This window comes from Macaca thibetana, chromosome 2, assembly GCF_024542745.1.
Source record: "Macaca thibetana thibetana isolate TM-01 chromosome 2, ASM2454274v1, whole genome shotgun sequence".
Classification (NCBI taxonomy): domain Eukaryota; kingdom Metazoa; phylum Chordata; class Mammalia; order Primates; family Cercopithecidae; genus Macaca; species Macaca thibetana.
In genome coordinates this window covers 152,994,076-153,019,420 of record NC_065579.1, presented here as the reverse complement: position 1 = coordinate 153,019,420, position 25,345 = coordinate 152,994,076, and the positions used below count along the sequence as shown (strand labels likewise).

The window sequence follows — 25,345 nt, the reverse complement described above, 5'->3', positions numbered from 1 at the left end:
TTTCATGATTTCATTCATCGGCTCTGTCATAAATCCTATGTGAAGTCATGTGCAATATGTGGACAGTTTTCTCCAGCAGGAATTTATCATTTTGGGCATGCTGGCTTTCACAGCTTTCCCTATAACAACAATGGCATCTTCAATGAAATAATCCTTCAAGACTTTCACAATGTTCTATCGGGGTTCTCTTCCATAATGTTGACAGTCCTTTCCGTAGAGTACCGTGCATAATGAGCTTTAAACGTCCTCATGACCCCTTGATCTAGAGACTAAATTAGAGATGCTGTGTTTGGGGGTAAGTAGATCACTTTGATGCCTTAACTGTTGAACTCAAGAGGTTCTGGATGGCCCGGGGCATTGTTCAATATCAAAAGAAAGTTAAAAGGCAGTCCTTTACTGGCAATGTATTTCCTGACTTCAGAGACAAAGCATCAATGAAACCAATCCAGAGAAAGGGTTCTCACTCTCCAGTCCTTCTTGTACAACCAAAAGACTGGCAACCAGTGTTTATCTATTCCCTCTAAGGCTTGGGGATTAGCTGTTTTATAGACATGAGTAGTCCTGATCATAAACCCAACTGCATTTGCACAAAACAAGAGTTAGCTTATCCCTTCCTGTTTTAAATCCTGGTGCTTTCTTCTCTTCCTTACTGATAAATGGGTTCTTTGTGGCATTTTCCCCCCCCCTCAGAATAGGGCATTTTCATCTGCATTAAAAATCTGTTCAGGCAGATATCCTTTCTCTGCAATAATTTTCTTAATGGTATCTTGGAACTCATCTGCAGCCTCTTGGTCTTGCATCTCCTGTTATCTTGACACTTTTTCAAATTAATACAAATCACCAAAAAATTTTCCATTATGTATTGAAAAAAATCCACATATAAACCTCTAAAACTATCCAACCATCTTTTGCTGGCATTAAATTCTCCAGCTTTAGATCTCTTTGCTTTAAGTTGCCATATGGATTTCACTTTTTCCCAAATCATAGTAGTCTATAGGTATGCGTTTCTTTTGTGTGTGTGTGTGTGCGCATGCACGTGTGCATGTGTGTGTGTGTGTGCATCTGTGGCGACAGGGTCTCACTCTGCCACCCAGACTGAGCTGAGCACAATGGCATGATCATGGCTGACTGCACCCTTTACCTCCCAGGTTCAAACAATCCTCCCACCTCAGCCTCTCAAGTAGCTGGATCTATAGGCAAACACCACCACACCTGGCTACTTTTTTCTTTTTTTTTTTTTTTTTTTTTTGAGATGGAGTCTCGCTCTGTCGCCCAGGCTGGAGTGCACTGGCATGATCTCGGCTCACTGCAACCTCTTCCTCCCAGGTTCAAGCAATTCTCCTGCCTCAGCCTCCCAAGTGGCTGGGACTATAGGCATGCATCACCACGCCTGGCTAATTTTTATATTTTTTAGTGGAGATGGGGTTTCACTATGTTGTCCAGGCTGGTCTCAAACTCCTGACCTCAGGTGATCCGCCCACTTCATCCTCGCAAAGTGCTGGGATTACAGGCGTGAACCACCGTGCCCGGCCTAACTTTTTAACTTTTGTAGAGATAAGGTCTCACTATGTAGCCCATGCTGGTCTTGAACTCCTGGACACAAGTGATCCTCCTGCCTTGGCCTTCCAAAGTGCTGGGATTATCGACGTAAGCCACCTCACCCGGCAGGTGTGCCTTTCATATAGTGATCCTGCAGCCACATAAAACTGCATTTTCAAAATCAGATGACAAAGTATTTCACAAAATGTGCAAAGCTGCAGCAATAGCTTCATAAATTTCCTTCTTTTTTTACAATAGTACTTGAGCTCAATTCATTTATCTTAAAATAATAAATGCATCTGCAGACCTCAATTTATGGTACATAGCAAGCAATTCAATTTTTTCATAGAATGCCACAACTTTTCTCTGCTTCTTGGGAACACTTCCGGCATCACTAGTGGCACTTCAGATTGGTCCCATGGTATTATTCAAGGTTTACAGTACTGTACTAAATATGATGAAAAGTACATGAGAAACATGATAAATTACTTTTTACTGCAATATGCAAATTATGAGAGACACAAACTGCTCATATGAAGATGATAAGCGTCACATATTTTAAGTGGATACTCACAATACATGAGCTTACTGCAACAGCAGCAGGAGGTGGCTATAAAATTAGTACAGTAGTACAGTATATATTACGGTTAATTTTATGCAGTTATGATTTAACACTGCCTCTTTACATTTGTTTACACTCGACTGTGAATGGCGTCTGTGTCTATGTGCATAAGTTTTGATAATATTTATTTATTTATTTATTTATTTATTTATTTATTCGAGAGAGGGTCTCACTCTGTCATCCAGGCTAGAGTAAAGCAGCGTGATCTTGGCTTACTGCAACCTCCACCTCCCAGGTTCAAGTGATTCTCCTGCCTCAGCCTCCCATGTAGCTAGGATTACAGGTGCCCACCATCACACCCAGCTAATTTTTGTATTTAGTAGAGATGGGGTTTCACCATGTGGGCTGGGCTGGAAATTTTAATTTTTTTTTTTTTTTTGAGATGGGGTTTCGCTCTTGTTGCCCATGCTGGAGTGCAATGGCGCGATCTCGGCTCACTGCAACTTCCGCCTCCTGGGTTCAAGTGATTCTCCCACCTCAGCCTCCTGAGTAGCTGGGATTACAGGTGTGCACCACCACACCCAGCTAATTTTTTATATTTTTAGTAGAAACGGGGTTTCACTATGTTAGCCAGGCTGGTCTCGAACTCCTGACCTCAGGTGATCCACCCTCCTCAGCCTCTCAAAGTGCTGGGATTACAGGTGTGAGCCACCATGCCTGGCAGAAATTTTAATTTTTAATAAAAGATTTGGGCCGGGCACAGTGGCTTATGCCTGTAAACCCAGCACTTTGGGAGGCCGAGGCAGGTGGATCACTTGAGATCAGGAGTGCAAGACCATCCTGGCTAACATGGTGAAACCCTGTCTCTACAAAAATTAGCAGGGCATGATGGCAGGTGCCTGTAATTCCAGCTACCGGGGAGGCTGAGATGGGAGAATCACTTGAACCCAGGAGGCAGAGGTTGCAGTGAGCCGAGATCGTGCCATTGCATTTCAGCCTAAGCAACGGGTACGAGACTCTGTCTCAAAAAATAATAAATAAATAAATAAATAATCGATTTGTGTATATTTTAAGGTAGTATGTGATAAAATAGACTAGTATCTACATATGTTTTAGGCTACATGACATATCTTTTTCTTTTTGTTCTTTAATGTTTTCATGTTTCTAGGCTACACAGCTTGTCAGTTTCTTCAAATTAACACATATCGCCAAAACATTTTCTAATATATTATGTATTGACAAAAATCCACATATAAATGAACGCACACAATTCAAACCCATGTCATTCAAAGGTCAACTTATACATATATATGCATCTGTGTATGATTTTTTTCAGAGTTACACTTTCCTTTGGAAATATAAAGAAGATATGGTTATTTTCCCCAAAGAAATGTCTACATGTGAAGTTTTGCATCCAATTTAGGGGCTCTGAAGATCAAACTCTTAAAACCCATGGATCCCTGCTAAAGAACTGTAGCATATACCCAGTATTCTAAAAATCTAAAGCTGATTAGTCTAAGCATATGTGTGTATACATAGTCTATACTAGGGACGGAATATGACTAGAATCACAAAAGCACAGTTTGGTAAAAAGGGTACCACCTAGTGGGCAGGCAGTGGCAATGATTAACAAAAGCCATGTTTTTGCTAATATAATCACTACTGTTACTTTCAAGCAAATGTACTAAGCATGAAGGCTTTCCTTTCCATCCATAACTCACCCTCAGTTTGATGATGTAGATTATAAAACTCTCGAGCAATGATATCTGCCAGCTTCTCACACCATGCCTTTGATGGACAAAAAAGTAATACTGAATGGTTATCACGAATCGTCTCATAACATAAACTAACAACATGGTCCTCATCTCCCTAAAAAAGAAAGATAAATAACCACTTTAGTGGTACTTTCAAAAGATTCTCACATCAGTTTAAAAGCACTCATTTTCCTTTCTGGGGAAGCTTTTTCTTCTTGAAGGCATAATAAAAATCAGTTACAAAGTCAATAACAAAAGAAAGGAAAAAAAAGAAGAAAAAATAAACTCCTAATGATGAAAGGTGAAAGAAATACTTACTATTCATTCAACTAATATTTATTGAGCTCCAACCTCAGGCAATGGGAATACAATATTGAGTAAAAAGAAAGTCAAGATCCTAATAGTCAAGGGGTTTATAGTCTCACCAAGAGACACATTAAAATACAGATGTCCCCAACTTCAAATGGTTGGACTTTACGATTTTTTTTATTTTACAATGGTGCAAAAGCAGTATGCATTCAATAGAAACCATACTTTGGGTGCCCATACAACTCTTCTATTTTTCACTCTCAGCACAGTATTCATTAAATTATAAAATATTAAAGACTTTATTATAAAACAGGCTTTGTGCTAGATGATTTTGCCCAACTACAGGCTAATGTAAATGTTCTGGAGAACATTTAAGGTAGGCTAGGCTAAGCTATGATATTCAGTGGGTTAAATGCATTAAACGCATTTTCAACTTACAATGAGTTTATCAGGATATAACCCCATCATAAGTCTAAGAGCATCTGTACGAAATAAATATGAAATACAACAATAATATATACCATTAAAAGAGAGTTTTAGTGTTTTGAGGTCTCATATTTGACAGAAAGATCTGAAAGAAAAATTGTCCTGAGAAAGCAATTTAGCTGAGATGTGAAGGTGGGGAAACATTATCTCAATGAAAGGTAACACATTTCAAGCAAACAAAAGGGCACATGTGAATACCCTGTGGTGGCCCTGCAAGTTCTCCATACTGGAAGTATCTCAATGTATGTATTAAAAACTAGATTAGGCCGGGCGCGGTGGCTCAAGCCTGTAATCCCAGCACTTTGGGAGGCCGAGACGGGCGGATCACGAGGTCAGGAGATCGAGACCATCCTGGCTAACACGGTGAAACCCCGTCTCTACTAAAAAAAATACAAAAAACTAGCCGGGCGAGGTGGCGGGCGCCTGTAGTCCCAGCTACTCGGGAGGCTGAGGCAGGAGAATGGCGTGAACCCAGGAGGCGGAGCTTGCAGTGAGCTGAGATCCGGCCACTGCACTCCAGCCTGGGCGACAAAGCGAGACTCCGTCTCAAAAAAAAAAAAAAACACACACACACAAAAAAAAAAAAAAAAACAACAACAAAAAAAACCTAGATTAATGCATCCATTTATTCACTCATTAAACGAATATTTACTATATGTCAAATATTGTTCTAGGTACTGGGGATGGAGCTGCGAACAAAGCAGAAAAAAAGCTCTACCCTCATAACGTTTCTACTCCAGTAGGAAGAGATAAATAATAACAAAAACGAGGTAAGTAAAACACATAAGGGGCTGGGCACAGTGGCTCACTCCTGTAATCCCAGCACTTTGGGAGGCCGAGGCCTGAGGTGGGGAGCTTGACACCAGCCTGACCTACATGGAGAAGCCCCGTCTCTACTGAAAATACAAAATTAGCTGGGCGTGGTGGCGCATGCCTGTAATCCCAACTAGTAGGGAGACTGAGGCAGAAGAATCGCTTGAACCTGGGAGGCGGAGGTTGCGGTGAGCTGAGATCACGCCATTGCACTCCAGCCTGAGCAACAAGAGCAAAACTCCATCTCAAAAAAAAAAACAAAAACAAAAAACACATAATATGTTTGGTTTTGAAAAGTGCTAAGGGAAAAGAAATAGAGACCATTTGAGGGAGAACATTATAATTTAGATAAGTTGGCCAGGGAAGGTCTAAGACAGTGACATTTGAGTAAAAGTCCAAAGGTAAAAGAGTAAACCACACTGATCACACTGATGCCCCTAAGGGGAAGGCATTCTAGAAAAAGAGAACCTGAGGTGGGAAATTCATGGTATATTAAAAAACAGGAGAGGCTAGTGTGAAGGAAGTGAGAGGGAACATAGTAGATAGAGCCAGAGCACTAAGAGGGGTGGGGGGTATAGATCATGTAGGACCTTACAGACTACTATGAAGACCCTGGCTTTTATTCTAAATGAAACAAAGCCACTGCAAGTTTCCGAGAAGAAGGATAACATGATCTGATGTTCATTTTAAATAGATCACGAGCTCCTGATGTAAGCATAGACTGAAAGAGACAAGGTCAGAAGCAGAGAGAACAATTAGGAAATATTTCAATAATCCAGGTAAGAAGTATAGGTGGTTCAAAAGGGTAGAGGCACAGACATGGTAAAAGAAGAAAAAAAATTAACAGGAAAGCAAATGAATGTGTTCACACATAAATGTATTGAAGTAACCAAGGCATAGCCAGGTGAAATATGGGGCACAGAGCAAAGATTCCACACCAAGCATGCAGAAGTTACAAATGCGTACCTAGATAGTTAGTGAAACACATAAATTTAGTCCTATTCCCAATTCTAAAATGACGCTTAGCTATGTTAGTACTCAGAAGGACAACTCTGCATAAAAACAGCAGATGCCTCACTCCACCAATGTACATGAGTCAGTTCTTTAACCTCAGTTTTAAAGTGTATTTGGGAGTATGGGAGGGTACTTACTTATCAAGCACTTTCTAGATGCCAGACAATTTTTTTTAATCATATTTAATTCTTACAATATTCAAGATAAAGATTATAATATCCTATTTAATAGGTGAAGATATGAGATTCAGATAGGTTTTGTGATTCAACTACTATCTCAGCCATATCAAGTATCTCTATTAAGTATCAGAGGTAGATCTATCAGACTACAAAAATAATATTCTTTTCACTCTACTATATATTATACCTACCATTTAACAACAAAGTTAATCTTCCATACTAACAGTGTAAACTAAACCATAAGAAAATATTTTCCCAGTAAAAAGAAAAAGCCACAAGATCAGTTATTTTTTTTAATGTTTATATTATATATTAGGAAACAATTATTTAAATTAAAGGTACAACTACATTTCCTGTCTTACCATCACCACCAATATTTTTTTTTGGCAGGGACAGAGTCTCACTCTGTTGCCCAGGCTGGAGTGTAGTGGCATGATCTCGGCTCACTGCAGCCTCTACCTACCATGTTCAAGCAATTCTCCTGCCTCAGCCTCCCAAGCAGCTGGGATTACAGGCACCCACCACCACGCCCAGCTAATTTTTGTATTTTTAGTAGTGACAGGGTTTCACCATGTTGGCCAGGATGGTCTCAAACTCCTGACCTCAAGTGATCCACCTGCCTGGGCCTCCCAACGTGTTGGGATTTACAGACGTCAGCCACCACCCCCAGCTCACCACCAATTCTTTAAGAGGAAACCAATTAGCTTAATATTAATCCTAATGTATATGTAACTCCCAATTACATCATTCAGAAATTGTTAATTTGCTAGAAAATGAAATCAAACACACAGATACTAATAGTAGTGATGTAAATATATTTATTTACCTTCACTTGTAGCATAGGTTCAAATTCCCTCACAAGTTTCATTGAAGAGTCATATATGGAATTTCCAACTTTTACTGACTCCAAAAGCGGTACAGGGCGAAAGTCGGTATGGTAGTGTTCAGCATTCAACCAGGAAGCCACAAGCTCCAAATTAGGAAGGGTAGCACTCATGCCAACAATCTGCACAGCATTAGACAGAGAACTGGCTAAATCTGCCTGACTATTAAAAAAAAATGAAAAGAATATTAAAAGATAAAAAATGCATTAATAATTAGTGTTGCTAACAATATTTATGGTTATGTCCTTTGGTACACACATGCATACATTTCTTTAGGATATATACCTAAGAATAAAATTACTGAGCCACAGATTGAGTCACAGATTATCTTCAATTTAGATAATCCCACATTGTTTTCCAAGGTAACACCTCCACAATCTGTGTTTTCTATTGTTCCATAATCTTGTCACCACTCGGTATTGTCAATCTTTAGAATATGTTAGCAGTTATAGAGGGTACGTGGTAGTATTTCTTTTTTTTTAGACAGGGTCTTGCTCTGTCACCCAGGCTAGAGTACAATGGACCTGTCTCAGCTCACTGCAACCTCTGCCTCCCAGGTTCAAGCGATTCTCCTGCCTCAGCCGCCCGAGTAGCTGGGACTACAGGTGCGTACTACCACACCCAGCTAATTTTTGTATGTTTAGTAGAGACAGTGTTTCACTGTGTTGGCCAGGCTGGTCTCGAACTGACCTCATGATCTGCCCACTTCACGCTCCCAAAGTGCTGGGATTACAGGCATGAGCCACTGCGCCTGGCCAGTATTTCTTTGAAGAAGTAATTTACAGTTCCCTGATAACCAGTGAGACTGAGCATCACTTCACGTGTATGAACCACGTGGATACCCTGGTGGTGGTGGTGGTTGTTGTTGTTGTTGTTGTTAGAAACAGAGTCTCGCTCTGTCGCCCACTCACTACAAGCTCCGCCTCCTGGATTCATGCCATTCTCCTGCCTCAGCTTCCCGAGTAGCTGGGACTACAGGCACCCACCACCACACCTGGCTAATTTTTTTGTATTTTTAGTAGAGACAGGTTTTCACCGTATTAGCCAGGATGGTCTCAATCTCCTGACCTCGTGATCCGCCCGCCTCAGCCTCCCAAACTGCCGGGATTACAGGCGTGAGCCACCGTGCCCAGCCAATACCCTGTTTCAAAAGCCTGTTTTTTTGTCCATTGATATAGTGGGTTGTGTTTTTCTTATTCATTTGTAGAACTTTTAAATGTCTGGATAGTGACTTTCCTCTTCCATTTTTTGCTCTGTTTTTATTATTTTATCAAGCTTTCTGTTGCATTATTTTACTTTTTTTTCTCTAGACAGGGTCTAGCTCTGTCAGCAGGAGTGCAAAGGCGCAATCTCGGCTCATGGCAACCTCTACCTCCAGGGTTCAAGTGATTCTTACGCCACCTGAGTAGCTGGGATTGCAGGTGTGCATCAAGACGCCCAGCCAGATTTTGTATTTTCAGTAGAAACAGGGTTTTGCCATGTTGGGCAGGCTCGTCTAGAACTGGCCTCAAGTGATCTACCTGCCTCGGCCTCCCAAAGTGCTGGGATTACAGGCATAAGCCACCAGGCCTGGCCTTTTTTCTAAGTTATTGGGATGGATCATTAAATAATTGATTCTCAGTCTCTCTTCCTTATAATATATGTGTTTTATGCTATCAATTTCCTTTTAAAAACAACTTTTGCTGCCCTTCACAAGTTTTGTTAGTAAATATTTTTATTATACTTTCAGTTCAAACTATTTTCTAATTTCTGTTGTGATTACTTTTTTGATCTAAAAAATGTCAAAATTGTGTTTATTTCCAGTAATGTAGACATTTTCTAGTTATGCTTTTCTTACAGCTAATTTCACTGCTGTTAGAAAATAAATGATATGAATTCATTAAAATATGTTAAGACTTGCTTTATGGTCCAGCATATGGAAACTTTTTAATAAATATTCCATGTGTAACTCAAATGAACATGTATTCTGCTGTTTTGAGGTAATTGTTCAATATATATCCATTAGGTCAAATTTGCTGATTATATTAATCATATTTTCTATATCCCTAGTGATTTGGGATAGAGATGGTTATCTGCTTGTTCTATCACAAGAGAGATGTGTTCAATTCTCCCTTAACTGAAAAGAACCTATTGAGTACCCAGCACAATGACTTAGACCAACATATGACACAAAGGGTACTAGGCGTAGGGGAGTAATATATCCCAGATCTCCGCGTCACCCCCCCCCCACGCCCCCCGTCCACCCCAATTGCCCACCCTCCTCCCCATCTTCCCACGATACAAGCAGATTAAAAACCACACATCACTACCTATTCCCAATAGCAAATCCTACCCCCCCATCCACGTCAACTTAACTGAAAAGAACCTATTGAGTACCCAGCACAATGACTAAAAATAGACCAACACCAACACACATCAGTATGAAATTTCACAGCACTGTGGAAAAAGAGGAGCGCCTAAAAATTCCCAGACAGAATTTAAAAAATTGTATACAAAGGATGAAAAACCAGCACAGCACTGAATTTCTCAATAGCAATGAGAAAATGAAGTAATGCCTTGACAACTCTGAAGGAAAAGTATTTCCAATCTTGACTTTTATACCTGGACAGTCCATAATTATGGAGACTGGGTATGGTGACTCATGCCTATCAACCTAGCACTTTGGGAGGCTGAGGTGGGTAGGTCACCTGAGGTCAGGCAATCGAGACCAGCCTGGCCAACATGGTGAAACACTGTCTCTACTAAAAATACAAAAATTAGCTGGGTCTGATGGCAGGTGCCTATAATCCCAGGTACTCGGGAGGCTGAGGCAGGAGAATCGCTTGAACCTGGGAGGTGAAGGTTGCAGTAAGCCGAGATCGCACCACTTCACTCCAGCCTGGGCAAAAGAGCAGAACCCCATCTCAAAAAAAAAAAAAAAAGAAAGAAAGAATTATGAGGCATTTTCAGACATGCAAGTTCTCAAAAAATTTATACCTATATGTGTTCACTGAAATAAAGTAGAAGTTCCTGGAAGATATTCCCACCAAAACAAGAAGGTAAATCAAGACAGATACATGGTCAAAAAACTGGTTGGGGGAAGGGAATCCCAAGATAGCTGCTATGTAGCATATATATAGATTAACCACCTATCTAGACTGGAACAACTTGAAGGGCTTTAGGAAAATCTTCAAGAAGATGACTGGCAGAATAGCAAATGAGGTAGAATACACAGCTGGGGAGGAGGCTAGGGATAAATTAGCAGTAAGTTTCTGGAAAACCAAGCCATCAAACAAAAAAGACAGTTATTAATTTCAGAGAAGACAAAAAGTTGTTTAGAAAAGCAAAAGTAATCATATTACACTATAGCCCAGTTACCAGTGTTATTTATATAGTCATAATAGCGTAACACTGAATAATGATCCAAGCAAAATCGTAACATAACTATATTTGAAGAAGAGGAAGATAATGAGAGGATAAGGAGAGACTGCAGAGAAGGGAGAAGATTGGGTAGTGGTTAGTAAAGAATTTAAAAAGAAAGCTAGATCTTCATCTTTCATAGTAAAAGTCAATATATAAGGTCTGAAATTTAAAAAATTAAGTAGCCACAAGTAGAGATGCTGCTGTAAATATTTTTAAAAAGCTACAAGAGTTGAAAGGTTGAAGTAGCCTCTGAGAAGTGAGGGCTAAAAAAATATTATTTTTCAAAATTAGCCTGACTACTTATATATATAGTACAGAATACATAAATAGATTTTTTAAAATCTATAATAAAATACAGAAACTAGATTTTTTAAAATCTATAATAAAAATGTATACATTGGAAGGGTGAACAGTCAGAAAATTAAGAATGTTTACAAAGTAATCTGAAATCAGTTTCAACCTGAAATACTTTTCAGGTTGTTGTTAGAGACATGGTCTTGTTCTGTAGCCCAGGCTGGAGTAAAGAGGCACAAGCATACCTCATTGCAGCCTGGAACTCTTGGGCTCAAGTAATCCTCCTGCCTCAGTCTCCTGAGAAGCTGGGATTACAGGCTTGTGCCACCATGCCCAGCTAATTTTTTATCATTTATAGAAATGGGGTCTCACTGTGTTGCCCAGGCTGGTCTGGAACTCAGGCTCAAGTGATCCTCCCATCTCAGCCTTCCAAAGTGCTGGGATTACAGGTGTCAGCCACTATGCCTGGACTGACTTCTTCTCGAACAAAAACAAACTACTATACATGAGTTTTCTCAATAAGAAAAATATTACACTCCCTTAATTTATTTAACTCATACTTATGCACTTTTTCAGACACTTTCTCAACACTGTTTGAAATCTCAGGAACTCAGTTATTTCACGTACTCACCAAGATGCTGATTTCCGAGTAATATAGCAAATCTTGGTCAACAAAAGTTCCAGCAGATACCCTCGGTGAGAGTCTCCCAGCATATGTAATTCATCCACAACCACCATTCCTAAAAAGATTTTCCAGATACTAGGTTTTTACAGAATGTCACATCCACGAAGAATTTTTTTCCAACTTTTATTTCACTCTATTTTATTTCCTTTATATCAACTTTTATTTTGGATTCAGGGGGTACATGTGCAGGTTTGTTACCTGGGTATATTGCGTAATGCTGAGGTTTGGAGTACGATCCCATCACCCAGGTACTTAGCAATAGTACCCTATTATTAAATAGTTTTTCAACCCTTGTTCCCTTCTAGTAGTCCCCAGTTTCTGTTGTTGCCATCTTTACATCCATGAGTACTCAAAGTTTAATTCCCACTTACAAGTGAGAACATGTGGTACTTGGTTTTCTGTTCCAGCATTAATTGGCTTAGGATAATGGCTCCAGCTGCATCCATGTGGCTTTGCTACAAAGGACATGATTTTACTCTTTTTATGACTGTGACAAGAAGAAATTTAAAAGACTCAATATCTTATATCACACATTGATATAAGATATAATACATTGCAAGTAATGCAAATTTCAAACCATAAATCAAAAATCATATTCCTTATAATGGGCAATTCTTTTCCAAGATGTTTCAGGTATTACAGGCAGCTGTACTACAAGGTATACTGGATCTAAAAATCAATTATAAGCTTACTCAGGGCTAAACAAACCCAGGGAAAACTGCCTCTCATCACTCTTCTAAATTGGCAACTTCACTGAAATAAACATACAATGAAATATCAAAGACATCTATGTCAGTTTTCAGTGGATTGACTTTTCAATGGGAAAACGTATATACTCATGTTGGTAAGTAGCTTAGAAAAAAACAGAAGAGGGTCCAAAAGAAAAAGACAATTTTAAGAGATTTTTAATATGGTAGGCTAGTGAGTCACCATACTGCAAAACATAAATATGATCACAATGTCCTTCACTACTTGGAGAATTTAACCAATGTATATACTTGGAAAAATTCTTAAGAATTACTGAAAATTCAGTATCAACCAATACTTTCTTTAGTTAAACATTTTCATAACAACATAGTTTCCACATGCACTGGTATTCTCCCCATCCCAAATTCTCCCCACCAAAAAACAACTTTCCGGTGAAAAGGAATTTGAGGAGACAATAGGGAACTTCCTAATGACACATGATGTTCTTTTTCCTATCAATAAGCTATCTCCAAAATTGTACTGTCTAATGAGTTATTTTAGCACTTATTCATTCATTCAAAAAAAAAAAAAAGTATTCTGTCTACCATGTGCCAGGCACTGTGCTAGGTACATCAGAAATAGCACTTACTAGGAGTCTATTGCAACTCTCAAATATTTAAAGTCCAATGGGGTCACAAGTAATAAGACAATTCTGATACAAATCAATTACAATTTCTCTCTCCAAGCTTTATGGAGCATAGCCCATGTCTGATTCCCACCCTCCACCCCTACCCTACCATAACTTTACCATGGTATTTTTAAGTGTACCACATTCTCAATAAGTAGCTGATATTCTTGCTACTTCTGCTGCTGAAATCCTTCTATGCCTGTTGCTACCTCTACATAATGGCCTTTCCATAATGGCAAAAAAAAATGCATTAAGATAGAAAATCTTCCCAGAATCCCAAGCTCAAATAGAGTGTCAGTTTCTTTAGCTTCCTACCATTTCCATGCGAAATGGTAGACTCTAGGTCCAAGCCCAAAATAGACATCATAGCAGCAGAATATAGTAACAAAAACACATACACATAACTGCAAAATGGCAGATCTGGCCCAGCAGCCTTCCTTCTATTCCTGGTAAAGTTTAGATAAGAAAGAAGCAAGGAGAAGTTATTAAGGGCTTAAGGATATCCTCTACATTCTGTAAAGTACAAAAATGCAACATAATGGCATCAATAACAGCAGCAGGACACAAAACTTATAAACACAGCATTCCTAACATTACAGATGCCAATTCTCGCCTCCAGAAGTAGACAATAGACAATAGAAAAATAAAGGGGACCTACAGAAATCACAACAGCTCCACTTCATTCCATCAAAAATAGCAACAGAAAGTATTTACTTATTTTCTAATTTTCTTACCTAACAGATCCATCTTATTTTCCTCTATGAGGCGATTGATCAGACCATTGGCTCTCTCAATTGTGCAGACTGCAATATCCAATGAAGAGAAATGCCTTGATGGAGAGGTGCTGCCCATATAACCGTCTACTTTTATTCCTACTTCCTGAAACAGACTCTGAATTGAGCAAAAAGGAACAATACAGGTGAAAAAACTTGAAATTCAAGAGTTATAAACTGGTTCTATCCCAGAACATAGACATAACTATCTAAAGACATCTACCAGATTAGTCATCAGTTGTTTCTGGCCAGGACACACTGGTTCTTTTTAGATCATATACTAAAAATATAAAGTTTAGAACTGACAAAACTTAGATTTCTGTTAAGAGTCAAATAAAATTATGCAATTTTAATGACAGCATAATAATCTAAAAAGTTCTAAGAGCTATTTATAGGAATTAAAATTGGAGAAAAACTACCTCAAGCACTAACATTTTTAATCTAATAAACAGCAAGAAACGAGTTATAACACTTTAAGAAACAAATTTATACTTTATGAGGAAAATAGTCTCATTATCCTAATGACCAATTTTTTAATGTAATTGGAAGAAAAACTTTTAAAAGTCAAATTCAGTGGGATTTTTATAATAATTTTTTTTTTTTTTAGTTTAACTTTTAACTAACATACCTTTCAATAAAAAGGATCCTTTCATCATTTTGTTACTTTGGGTCTAAGTTGAGTGATGTTACCATGTAGGACCAGCTTTGTTGGCTATTGTGCCTCTGAAATAACTGTTAAAAAGATTTATAGAACCATAGAAATTTAGAGCTATTCATTCAATAAAATTTTCCTGAGTGTTTACTGAGTTAACCCACAGTGCTAAGGGTTAACATCCTAATTTTACAAATAAAAAAACTGAGGCCCAACAGGTTATATGCCTGGCCTAAAGACATAGTTAGTCACAAAACTGGGACTAGAACCCACATTTCTTTAACAATCCGTATAACGATCTTTCCATTCCAAAAGCACATATTTTTCACTGCAGAAATCACAACAGTAAATTTATTCCATTTAATAAAACACTGTATTTGTGAAAATGCCCTAAAAACTGTGAGCATCATATTGATGTAAACTACTATTAGTCATTTTTGCAGAACAGAGGAACAGATCACATACCTGGAGCTTTACATAAGCACCAATGGATCTTGACCTTCATCCCCTAAATATTCCTAAATAGACCTCAATTAGAGCAGGATATGCTTCCTTAAACACTCCTTCCTTTCTATGCTTCAGTCTAGTCCAACTGTTCAATTAAATGCTGATTCTTAATGTGCATGTTTATATGCTAGTTTAAGTATTTTATTTCCTAAGAAAACGTTTACAAATTTTTACACAATTCTCACCAATTATTCTTTTGATTTGATGGCCCCTTCTCCTTAATAATAATTTTTTTAAAATTTCCTTCTGTGATTTTTTTAAATTTTTTTTTTTTTTTTTTTTTTTTTTTTTTTTGAGACAGAGTCTCACTCTGTTGCCCAGGCTGGAGTGCAATAGCACGATCTCGGCTTACTGTAACCTCTGCCTCCCAGGTTCAAGTAATTCTCTCACCTCAGCCTCCCGAGTAGCTGGGATTACAGGTGTGAGCCACCACGCCCAGCTAATTTTTGTATTTTTAGTAGAGATGGGGTTTCACCATGTTGGCCAGGCTGGTCTCGATCTCCTGACCACAGGTGACCCACTCACCTCAGTCTCCTGAAGTGCTGGGATTACAGGCGTGAACCACCACACCTGGCCCCCTGCTGCAAATTTTTAATGCTTTCAGCAGTCACCTCTTAAAGCTACATGGGATGCAATAAAGAAACTTTGTTTTCCACTTACTTTCATAATTCTATTTCAAATGAATGAAACCAAGGCTGCCAATAATGAGCCTTTCACTATTTCTAACTTAGTAAAAAACATTACCTGGAGGTAGTATTTCTTCTCTTTAGCCACAGAAACAAAGGGAAGAATAAACAAAGCTTTCTTCCGCATTTCCAAAACCCGCTTCAAAATAAGTAATTCTGCCACAAGAGTCTTCCCAGCACTTGTAGGAGCTAAAACATGATTATTCCACAATATTATAAGAAAAAAGTAATATTTGGTACAATTCATTAATAAATGTTTTAAGCCATGTGTAGTACTACAGAGCCTAAGGCTAACGGATCACTAAGGGCCCAATAGCACTTAAAATCTTTACACACTGAAATTCCCTTTACTTTAAACCAGCTGTCTTAATAGCCTCAACTAAAAACAGTGTAAACAAATCTTTATATCAGCAATATATGATGAATATATTGAGTACCTAGTTTATACCTAAAGATCCTTTCCTTTAAGTACCAAATGGGTAAAAGGTTTGCTTTGAGGAAGTAGATGAACAACTTTATTATGATAGGAGCTATGATTGAAGTTGAGGAAAAGGGCTGGGCGCAGTGGCTCACACCTGTAAACCTAGCACTTTAGAAGGCCGAGGCCGGGGGATCACTTGAGGTCACGAGTTTGAAACCATCCTAGACAACATGGTAAAACCCCGTCTCTATTACTATAAAAATAAAAAATAATAATAGCCAGGCGTAGTGGCAGGCACCTGTAATCCCAGTTACTCCAGAGTCCGAGGCACAAGAATTGCTTCATCCTGGGAGGCAGAGGTTGCAGTGAGCCGAGATCACCCCACTGCATTCCAGCCTGGGTGACAGTGAGAGATTTCGTCTCAAAAAGAAAAGAAAAGAAGTGGAAGGAAAGGAGTTGCAAGGAATCTTATGGAAAGAAAACAGAATTTATGAGAAGGTAAGGAAGAAAGACAGGGATAGCCGGGGTGGTGGCTGACACCTGCAATCCCAACACTTTGGGAGGCCGAGATGGGCAAGGTGGTGTGCGTCTGTAATCCCAGCATCTCAGGAGGCTGAGGCCTGAGAATCACTTAAACCCAGGAAGCGGAGGCTACAGTCACACCATTGCACTCCAGCATGGGTGACAGCGAGACTCCATTCCAAAAAAAAAAAAAAGGAAGGAAGAGGAAAGGCAGGCCGTGCCTAAGAAAGAGCATATGGTACAAAGGGCCTACAAGAAATCCTGGCATGTTCAGATGACATAGTAGGTAATTTACTAAGCATGGAGTATAAAGTACCCCAGGGGTATAAAAGAAGAGATATGAAAGTGCCACAAGAAGAGTTTATAATCCCACTATTTAAGGAGTTTAAACCTTGTCCTGAAAGCAATGCAGTGTGACCGATGAGTTTTATGAAAAGGAGTGACAAGATCATATTTGTACTTTATAAAGATCTCTTTGGACTGGGCACGGTGAATCATGCCTGTAATCTCAAAACTTAGGGAGGATCACTTGAGCCCAGGAGTTCAAGACCAGTCTGGGCAACACAGTGCCACCCCCATCTCTACAAAAAATTTAAACAAAAAATTTTTTTAAAAAGACCACTTTGGGGTTGGGTGTGGTGGCGGGCGCCTGCAATTCTAGCTGCTCGGGAGGCTGAGGCAGGAGAATCGCTTGAACCCGGGAGGCAGAGGTTGCAGTGAGCTGATACTGTGCCATTGCACTCCAGCCTGGGCAACAAGAGCGAAACTCCATCAAAAAAAAAAAAAAAAAAAAAAAAAAAAAAAGGACTTCTTTGGCTGCAGGAGCAGGGCAAGATCAGAGGAAAAGAATGAACTAGTTTCAAAGCTACTGCATAATCTAGAAGAAAGATGATAATGAGCTGTACTAGGTAATGGACCTAAAAATAGAAAGGAGTCAGAAGCAAGAGGTAACAGATACCAGGACTTGGTGATTAATTGCATAAGCTGGTGACCAGAATTCTGAATGATACCCAAGTTTCAGTTTCAAGCAATTGAAATGGTCAAGCCATTATGCCACTGCCACTGACTGCGACCTCTTAGCATTTACAAGTATTTTATTTTGTATTTTATTTTTTGTAATGCCCTTTCACAATACAAGTACTTTCTATGTGCCAAAACTGCTCTGAGTTCTTATATATTAAATAATTTAATCAACCCTAAGTACTACCAACGCACACATACTCACAAACACATATATATTCTCTCACTCTTCCTAAGTAATCTGTGAGGCTGCATAGCCAGTGATAGCTTTCAAATCCAACCGTCTAATTCCACTGCCTGAACTTATATCTGCTGATAATTATTTAATTCTTCCTTACAGCCATAATGAAAAAATCTGTGTGACTCGAAATTTCGGAGAAAACTGACACAAAGGAATTGCATCTTACCAAATGATTAGATTTAAAGTCAGTGTAGAAAGCATGGGTTAAAAATTGTGTATGTCATAGTTGCCCTTGAAAACCCATATAGGGCCAGGCGCGGTGGCTCATGCCTGTAATCCCAGGACTTTGGGAGGCTGACTTTGGATCACCTGAGGTCAGGAGTTCGAGACCAGCCTGACCAAGATGGTGAAACCCCGTCTCTACTAAAAATACAAAAATTAGCTGGGCATGGTGGCAGTCATCTGTAATCCCAGCTACTCAGGAGGCTGAGGCAGGAGAATCACTTGAACCCGGGAGGCAGAGGTTGCAGTGAGCCGAGATCACGCCATTGCACTCCAGTCTGGGCAACAGAGCAAGACTCCATCTCAAAAAAAAAAAAAAGAAAACCCATAAAAATTGTATATAAAGTATATTACATATTATTTGTATATACAACCCTGTACAAACAGGTCAATTTATAGCTGGGCACAGTGACTCACACCTATAATCCCAGCATTTGGGAGGCTAAGGTGGGCAGATCACTTGAGGTCAGAAGTTCAAGACTAGCCTGGCCAACATGGTGAAATCCCATCTCTACTAAAAATACAAAAAAGTAGCCAGGCCTGGTGGCACATGCCTGTAATCCCAGCTACTTGGGAGGCTGAGGCAGAAGAATCGCTTGAATCTGGGAGGTGGAAGTTGCAGTGAGCCCAGATAGCGCCACTGCACTCCAGCCTGGAGCGAGACTCCATCAAAAAACAAAACAAAACAAAAAAAAAAAAACAAAAAAAAAAAACTCAATTAACAAACATATAACGATAATACTCATACCCTGAAAAGCAACCAGGATCAAATGGGGGAAGGGCAGATTTACATCTCCCATTGTACACTCACTGGGATATTATGTTTCTTGAGAATGATGGCAGACTGAATTGCCCACTCTTTAAACTGTCATTTTTCTTACTTCCCCCGTCCCCAAACAATAAAACTTTTGTAACTTTAAATATAAATAAACTCCACTTTTCGCACAGATTTTAAGATTTTCTTTTTTTTTTTTTTTTTTTTTTTGAGACGGAGTCTCGCTCTGTCGCCCAGGCTGGAGTGCAGTGGCGGGATCTCAGCTCACTGTAAGCTCCGCCTCCCGGGTTCACGCCATTCTCCTGCCTCAGCCTCCCGAGTAGCTGGGACTACAGGCGCCCACCACCTCGCCCGGCTAGTTTTTTTTGTATTTTTTTAGTAGAGACGGGGTTTCACCGTGTTAGCCAGGATGGTCTCGATCTCCTGACCTTGTGATCCACCCGTCTCGGCCTCCCAAAGTGCTGGGATTTACAGGCTCGAGCCACCTTATAAAGCACTGCCTCATTCACCTTTTAAAAGAATCACAACTACCTCAATAGAGTATTGTTTACATTCATATCTTAAAAATAGTAATTAATTTACATCAATTTCGATACCTGAATAAACTAAATTCTTTCCTTCCAGGACTTGTCCCAGCAAAAGGCACTCTGCCTGCCATTCGAACATCTTTTTTACACCAAAACTGTGGTATTTTTCCAGAACTGCTTTAGGAAGTCCCCAGTTTGCCAATAGTAGCTTGTCTATTTGGTAGTCAGGAACTGTAGGCTTGCATTCTCCTTTTAGGAAAAAGAAAAAATTAAAAATTTAATTTACTTCTAATATATGAGTTTTACAATTAGCCCTTCACCGTGTGTTGGAATTCCAACATGTTGAAATGAAGCTCTTTAAAGCACATCCTGACTTCAAGAATCTTATGAGAAATTGACCATGTATAGAAAAGTAATAAATTGTTGTTTACTGCATATAATAAAAACAATTCCTTAAAAGCCTCAAACAAACAAAAAAAGCGTGTAATACACAGTAGATAAAGGGTGTTGGAACTACAGGTGGAGTTGGGGGAAGAGGGCAATATGGAAGCACTACAAAGCTAAGTTAGATGAGTTTCTATTTATAGTAAGTTTTAGTTCCATGACGACTGCACAACTAACGATTTTTAAAAACTGGGTCAACATCCACAAGACACCCAACCAATCTCATTACGAATCCCTTCTAGCCTTCCTCTGGACGCCCAACAGCCTGTGCCATACTCTAGGCCCAGCAATCCTGTCTTAAGGGTCTGTAAGGAGTACTGGGTACTGTGAGGAAGGAGCCCCCGAACAGGTGATGGGATTTGGCTAACTAGGAAGTTGTTTCTGTAAAGGTCGAAAGACCCAGAAGCCACGTGAATATTAATACCAGGCGATCACTGAAAACACGCGTATGTCTGTACAGAAAGTGACCTGCCACACCAGGCCCGAGTCACAGAGAAGGGAAGTAGAAGCCCAGTGGGGTATGCAGTGAAGCAAGTCCCGTGGGGTGAGGACACCTCCCGACCCATGGCCCGGCGGAGCTGCCTCCGTTGCCCGCGGCCTCCCGGGTTCCTGGAGCACCTGCAGCTGCGGCCGACTGACGGCTGCGGTCCTTCAGGCAGCGACCCAGGCCCGGCGGCGGACTCAGCACGGACCCGGAGAGGAGCTGGGGGCTGGCACTGCTGTCACCGCCACTTCCCGAGAACGAATCTGAGCCTGATTCTGAACGCCGCCGTTTCCCACTCCGACGCAGAAGATTCATGGCAAATCCTTCTCGGCCGATCAGGGCAAGCCACAGTTCCAGCGTCCTCCCTCTCGGGAGAACCCTGGCCAGGCAAAAGGTGCGGTCATTTTCCCGCCGGTCTTCAAACTCAAGCCTCCCGGCCCGCCCCGGAACCATAGAGTTACCCGCGGCGTAACTAACCCGAAAGCCATAGAATCGTGGGGAAGGAGCGGCTCTCGCTGGTGTCTAACACTTCCGGCCTCCAGCCTCCGTGGTTGGTTAATATGAGAGGTAGATTAAATAGGAAGAATACAGAATCTACAGTTATAACCATACTGACCTAAAAACCTTCCTTCTCTTTTTGTCCATTTCCGGTTTGAATAGGAAGGCCATGCTAACTTCATAAAATAGGCTGCCCATAATAGGCAGATCAGGGAAGTAGCTCTTCTTAACGTATTGGTATTTTGTAAAGAATTATTTCAGATTGAGAAGCATTAATGCAAGATAGCCTACGGTTTCTAATGGAGCATAATTTCCCCCTTTCACCTAGTGTATGATGGTAGGGTAGGGCTATTTCTGAACACAATTTCCATTTTAGCCAGCATGCATTATGAGGAATATGTAACGAGGAACTGGGAATTGCTGGCTGACAGACCCCTGAGACACTGTATGAACGCCGCGAGGAAAGGGCTCTGAATATACCCGAGGGATCGTTATGAGCCAAGAGCTTAGTAATGCATCTGTATTGTCCCTTTTGTAAAGGTAGAAGCGAACGAGTTCTGAACGTAAAACAGTGAACATTCATTACCTAGTTGCACAATTCATTTCACCAAGAAAACCTAGTAGGTCCCAAGCCTGACCTGAAGAGGCTGTGCAATTCTAGAGCACTAAAAATCTCAAAAGGTCCAGTCCAATTAAAAAACAAAACAAACAAACAAAAAACTCGAATACAATCTGGAAAATAACATTCGAACCATCAATTCTTGCCTTGAAAACCTATTTTAAGTGATTTAAATGACAATATTCTAAAGTTCCACGAGATGGCGACATTACTCCGTGAATGAGACATTTTCCTTCACCTTTTATGCAATCAACAACTATTTATTGAGTATCTACTGTAAGCTAGCCACTGAGTAAACAGCAGTGAAATGGCATAAAATGGTTCCTGCTCTCGAAGAGAAAGAGTCTAGAGAACAAGGCAGACATTAAACAAGTCAGTCAATGAAGTGTGCCGTATGCTCGGGCAGAAATGAATAGAGTACTATTAAAGAAATAAAAGAGATCCGGCCGGGCATGGTGGCTCACGCCTGTAATCCCAGCACTTTGGGAGGCCGAGACGAGTGCATCACCTGAGGTCAGGAGTTCTAGACCAGCCTGGCCAACATGGTGAAACCCCGTCTCTACAAAAATACAAAAATTATCCGGGCATGATGGCGGGTGCCTGTAGTACCAGCTACTCTGGAGGCTGAGGCGGGAGAAGAGAATTGCTTGAACCCAGGAGGCGGAGGTTGTAGTGAGCGGAGATCACACCACTGCACTCCAACCTGGGTGACAGAGGAAGACTCCGTCTCAAAAAAAAAAAAAAAAAAAAAAAAAAGAGATCCCTGGATTGTAGTTAAGAAAGAACTTTCTCAGATGCAGTGTAACTTAAGGGTTCACAGTGCAACTCTGGGGGCAGTCAGTCTAGGTTTGAAGACTTAGTAGCTGTGAGATCTTGGGCAACTTGCTTAACCCTTTTTTTTTTTTTTTTTGAGACGGAGTGTCCCACTCTGTCGCCCAGGCTGGAGTGCAGTGGCCTTGATGATTGATCTCTGCTGACTGCAACCTCTGCCTCCCAGGTTCAAGCGTTTCTCCTGCCTCAGCTTCCCAAGTAGCTGGGACTACAGGCCCACACCCGGCTAATTTTTGTATTTTTAGTAGAGACAGGGTTTCACCATATTGGTCAGACTGATCTCGAATTCCTGACCTCAAATGACCCGTCCACCTCCACCTCCCAAAGTGCTGAGATTACAGCATAACTCTTTTGTGCTTCCATGTCCTCATCTATATGATAGAGGTAATAATTGTAACAACTTATTTGGTTATTTTGAGGACTGAATAAGTCAATATGTGTAAAGTGCTTAGAATAGTGCCGGCACGTAATAAATACTATTCAGAGAAAATATTTAGATGTTCTAATATAGCTCCCAATTTAAATTCAGCATTTTGTTGGGAAAAGACTAAGCTAGAAAAATCTCTTACAAAGCTATTCTATTTTTATTATTAGGTGAACTATGATCAAATGAGAAAAATAATTAGAAAGGAATTGAAAGGAATGTTTTATGTCATCCTACCAAAAGCCTGGAGAATATTTTAAAATATATAATTTATTTTAAATTTATTTTAAATGTTCAACATTTCTAATTTTTTCAGAAAAACTCTGAAAATGGAGAAGAGAAGGCTGTTTCTCAAAAATATTAAAGAAAGATATTTATGCTAACAGTCATCATAATAAATAACATTAAAATACCAGAAGCATTTTCCATCTGTATTGTGTCTAAGCTTGTGTTCCTTGGAATTTTGTCTGTGATAATTCTTCAAGGAGGCTGGACATGGTGGCTCACACCTGTAATCCCAGCACTTAGGGAGGCCAAGGCAGGCAAATCATCTGAGGTCAGGAGTTCGAGACCAGCCGGGACAACATAGTGAAACCCCGTCTCTACTAAAAATACAAAATTTAGCCAGGCCTTGTGTTGCACCTGTGGTCCCACCTACTTGGGAGGCTAAGGCAGGAGAATGGCTTGAACCCAGGAGGTGGAGGTTACAGTGAACCAGGATCACACCACTGCACTCCAGCCTGGGTGATAGAGCAAGACTCAGTCTCAAAAAAAAAAAAAAAAAAAAAAAAAAAAAAAAAAAAAAAAAATCTTCAAGGTCTGAGTAAACCCCTCCAAATAAAATTTACACATACTTCTGCCAGTTACCTGGGAGACATACCAATTGTGGATCACTTTAAATTTAATCTTTGGCTTTTTTTTTTTTTTTTTTTTTTTAATATAGAAGTAGTAGAATTTTGTTAGATACCCAGAGTCAGGTTTGTGCAGGCTTGCATCCCTATTGTCTCAATCTGCAGGACAGATATTTCTCTGCTTTATTTACTGAGAGTGCTGCTTTTCTTGGGTTTTGGCTTTCTGCAGAATTTTTTTTTTTTTTTTGAGACAGAGTCTCACTCTGTTGCCCAGGCTGGAGTACAGTGGTATGATCTCAGCTCACTGCAATCTCCACCTCCCAGGTTCAAGTGATTCTCATGCCTCAGCCTCCCGAGTAGCTGGGATTACAGATGGGCACTACCACGCCCAGCTCATTTTTGTATTTTTTGGTAGAGATGGGGTTTCACCATGTTGGCCAGGCTGGTCTCGAACTCCTGACCTCAAGTGATCCACCGGTCTTAGCCTCCCAAAGTGCTGGGATTACAGGCATGAGCCACCACACCTGGCCTATACAAAGAATTTTCTATCTTACCTCCCACCCTGCTAGGAACAACAGATTCCTATCCCTCAAAGCCCATAATTCATGCTCTCGACTCCAGGGGGAACAGCAGGTATTACTATGGAAAACTTTGGGTCTAGTGCTTTTCTTAATCCTCTAGAATATGTTTGACATTTCTGTCCTACAAAGGATTCCCTGATTTTAATCAGCTTAGTTACGAATTTTAAAAGTTTTTAAAATATAATATTTAGAATTTTAAGGAAGGTGTGCCATACTCAAAGTGGTTTCTTTTTCAGTTTAATATTGCTAAAAATAGAAGAAAAAAAAACCCTCAAATAACAATAATTGATGTACATTCAAAAACATCATCTGATTTTTTTATAATTTACATAAATTATCAAGAGTGATTTGCCATGGAAATTTCAGAAGTTATATGGAAAAATAAAATTTTACCCAAACTAGGCCAGGCACAGTGGCTGACACCTGTAAACCTAACACTTTGGGAGGCCAAGGTGGGAGGATCACTTGAGCCCAGGAGTTTGAGCCTAGCCTGCACAACATAGTGAAACCCTATTTATACAAAAAATTTAAAAACTAGCCAGGAGTGGTGGCATGTGCCTGTAGTCCCAGCTACTAGGGAGGTTGAGGAGAGAGAATAGCTTGCACCCAGGAGGTTAAGGCTGCAGTGAGTTGTGATGGCACCACTGCAATCCCCCAAGTGGCCCTGTTTAAAAAAAAATAAATTACTCAAACTACATTTGTGAATTTACTAAAACAGAATTATCTACCCAAACTGAAAACTCTTTTTCTCATGTGAGTGGAAGTGATTTACAAAAGGGCAAAAAAGAAAGAGCTGCAAAATAAACAATGAACGTGGAATAACAGTAGTACTAATTAGGTCTAAGGTACTCAGAACAAAGGAGATGGTAATTAAGGGGATTTTGTGTTTGAAATCCAGTGACTCTCAACTAAAACAAGTCCAGTGGTACACATTAGAATCCCCTGAGAAGCTTTTAAAATATTATAATATC

General features: G+C 40.0%; 1 protein-coding gene across 5 annotated transcripts in view; it reads right to left on the bottom strand.

Moving 5' to 3' along the window:
- POLQ (DNA polymerase theta) overlaps nt 1-21,008 on the bottom strand; it is a 107,029-nt gene extending 86,021 nt beyond the window's left edge. Inside the window, exons 1-7 of one of the 5 annotated variants that reach the window (XM_050781875.1) lie at nt 20,705-21,008; nt 19,712-19,891; nt 15,973-16,103; nt 14,031-14,187; nt 11,868-11,976; nt 7,483-7,702; nt 3,823-3,970 (exon numbers count right to left, since the gene is read on the bottom strand). In XM_050781875.1, coding sequence (XP_050637832.1) covers nt 3,823-3,970; nt 7,483-7,702; nt 11,868-11,976; nt 14,031-14,187; nt 15,973-16,103; nt 19,712-19,891; nt 20,705-20,885 — 1,126 coding nt within the window. In that variant the 5' untranslated portion in view covers nt 20,886-21,008. The other 4 variants (XM_050781877.1, XM_050781876.1, XM_050781879.1 and 1 more) reach the window with 4 other exon arrangements.
- Between the last annotated feature and the right edge of the window lie 4,337 nt (nt 21,009-25,345).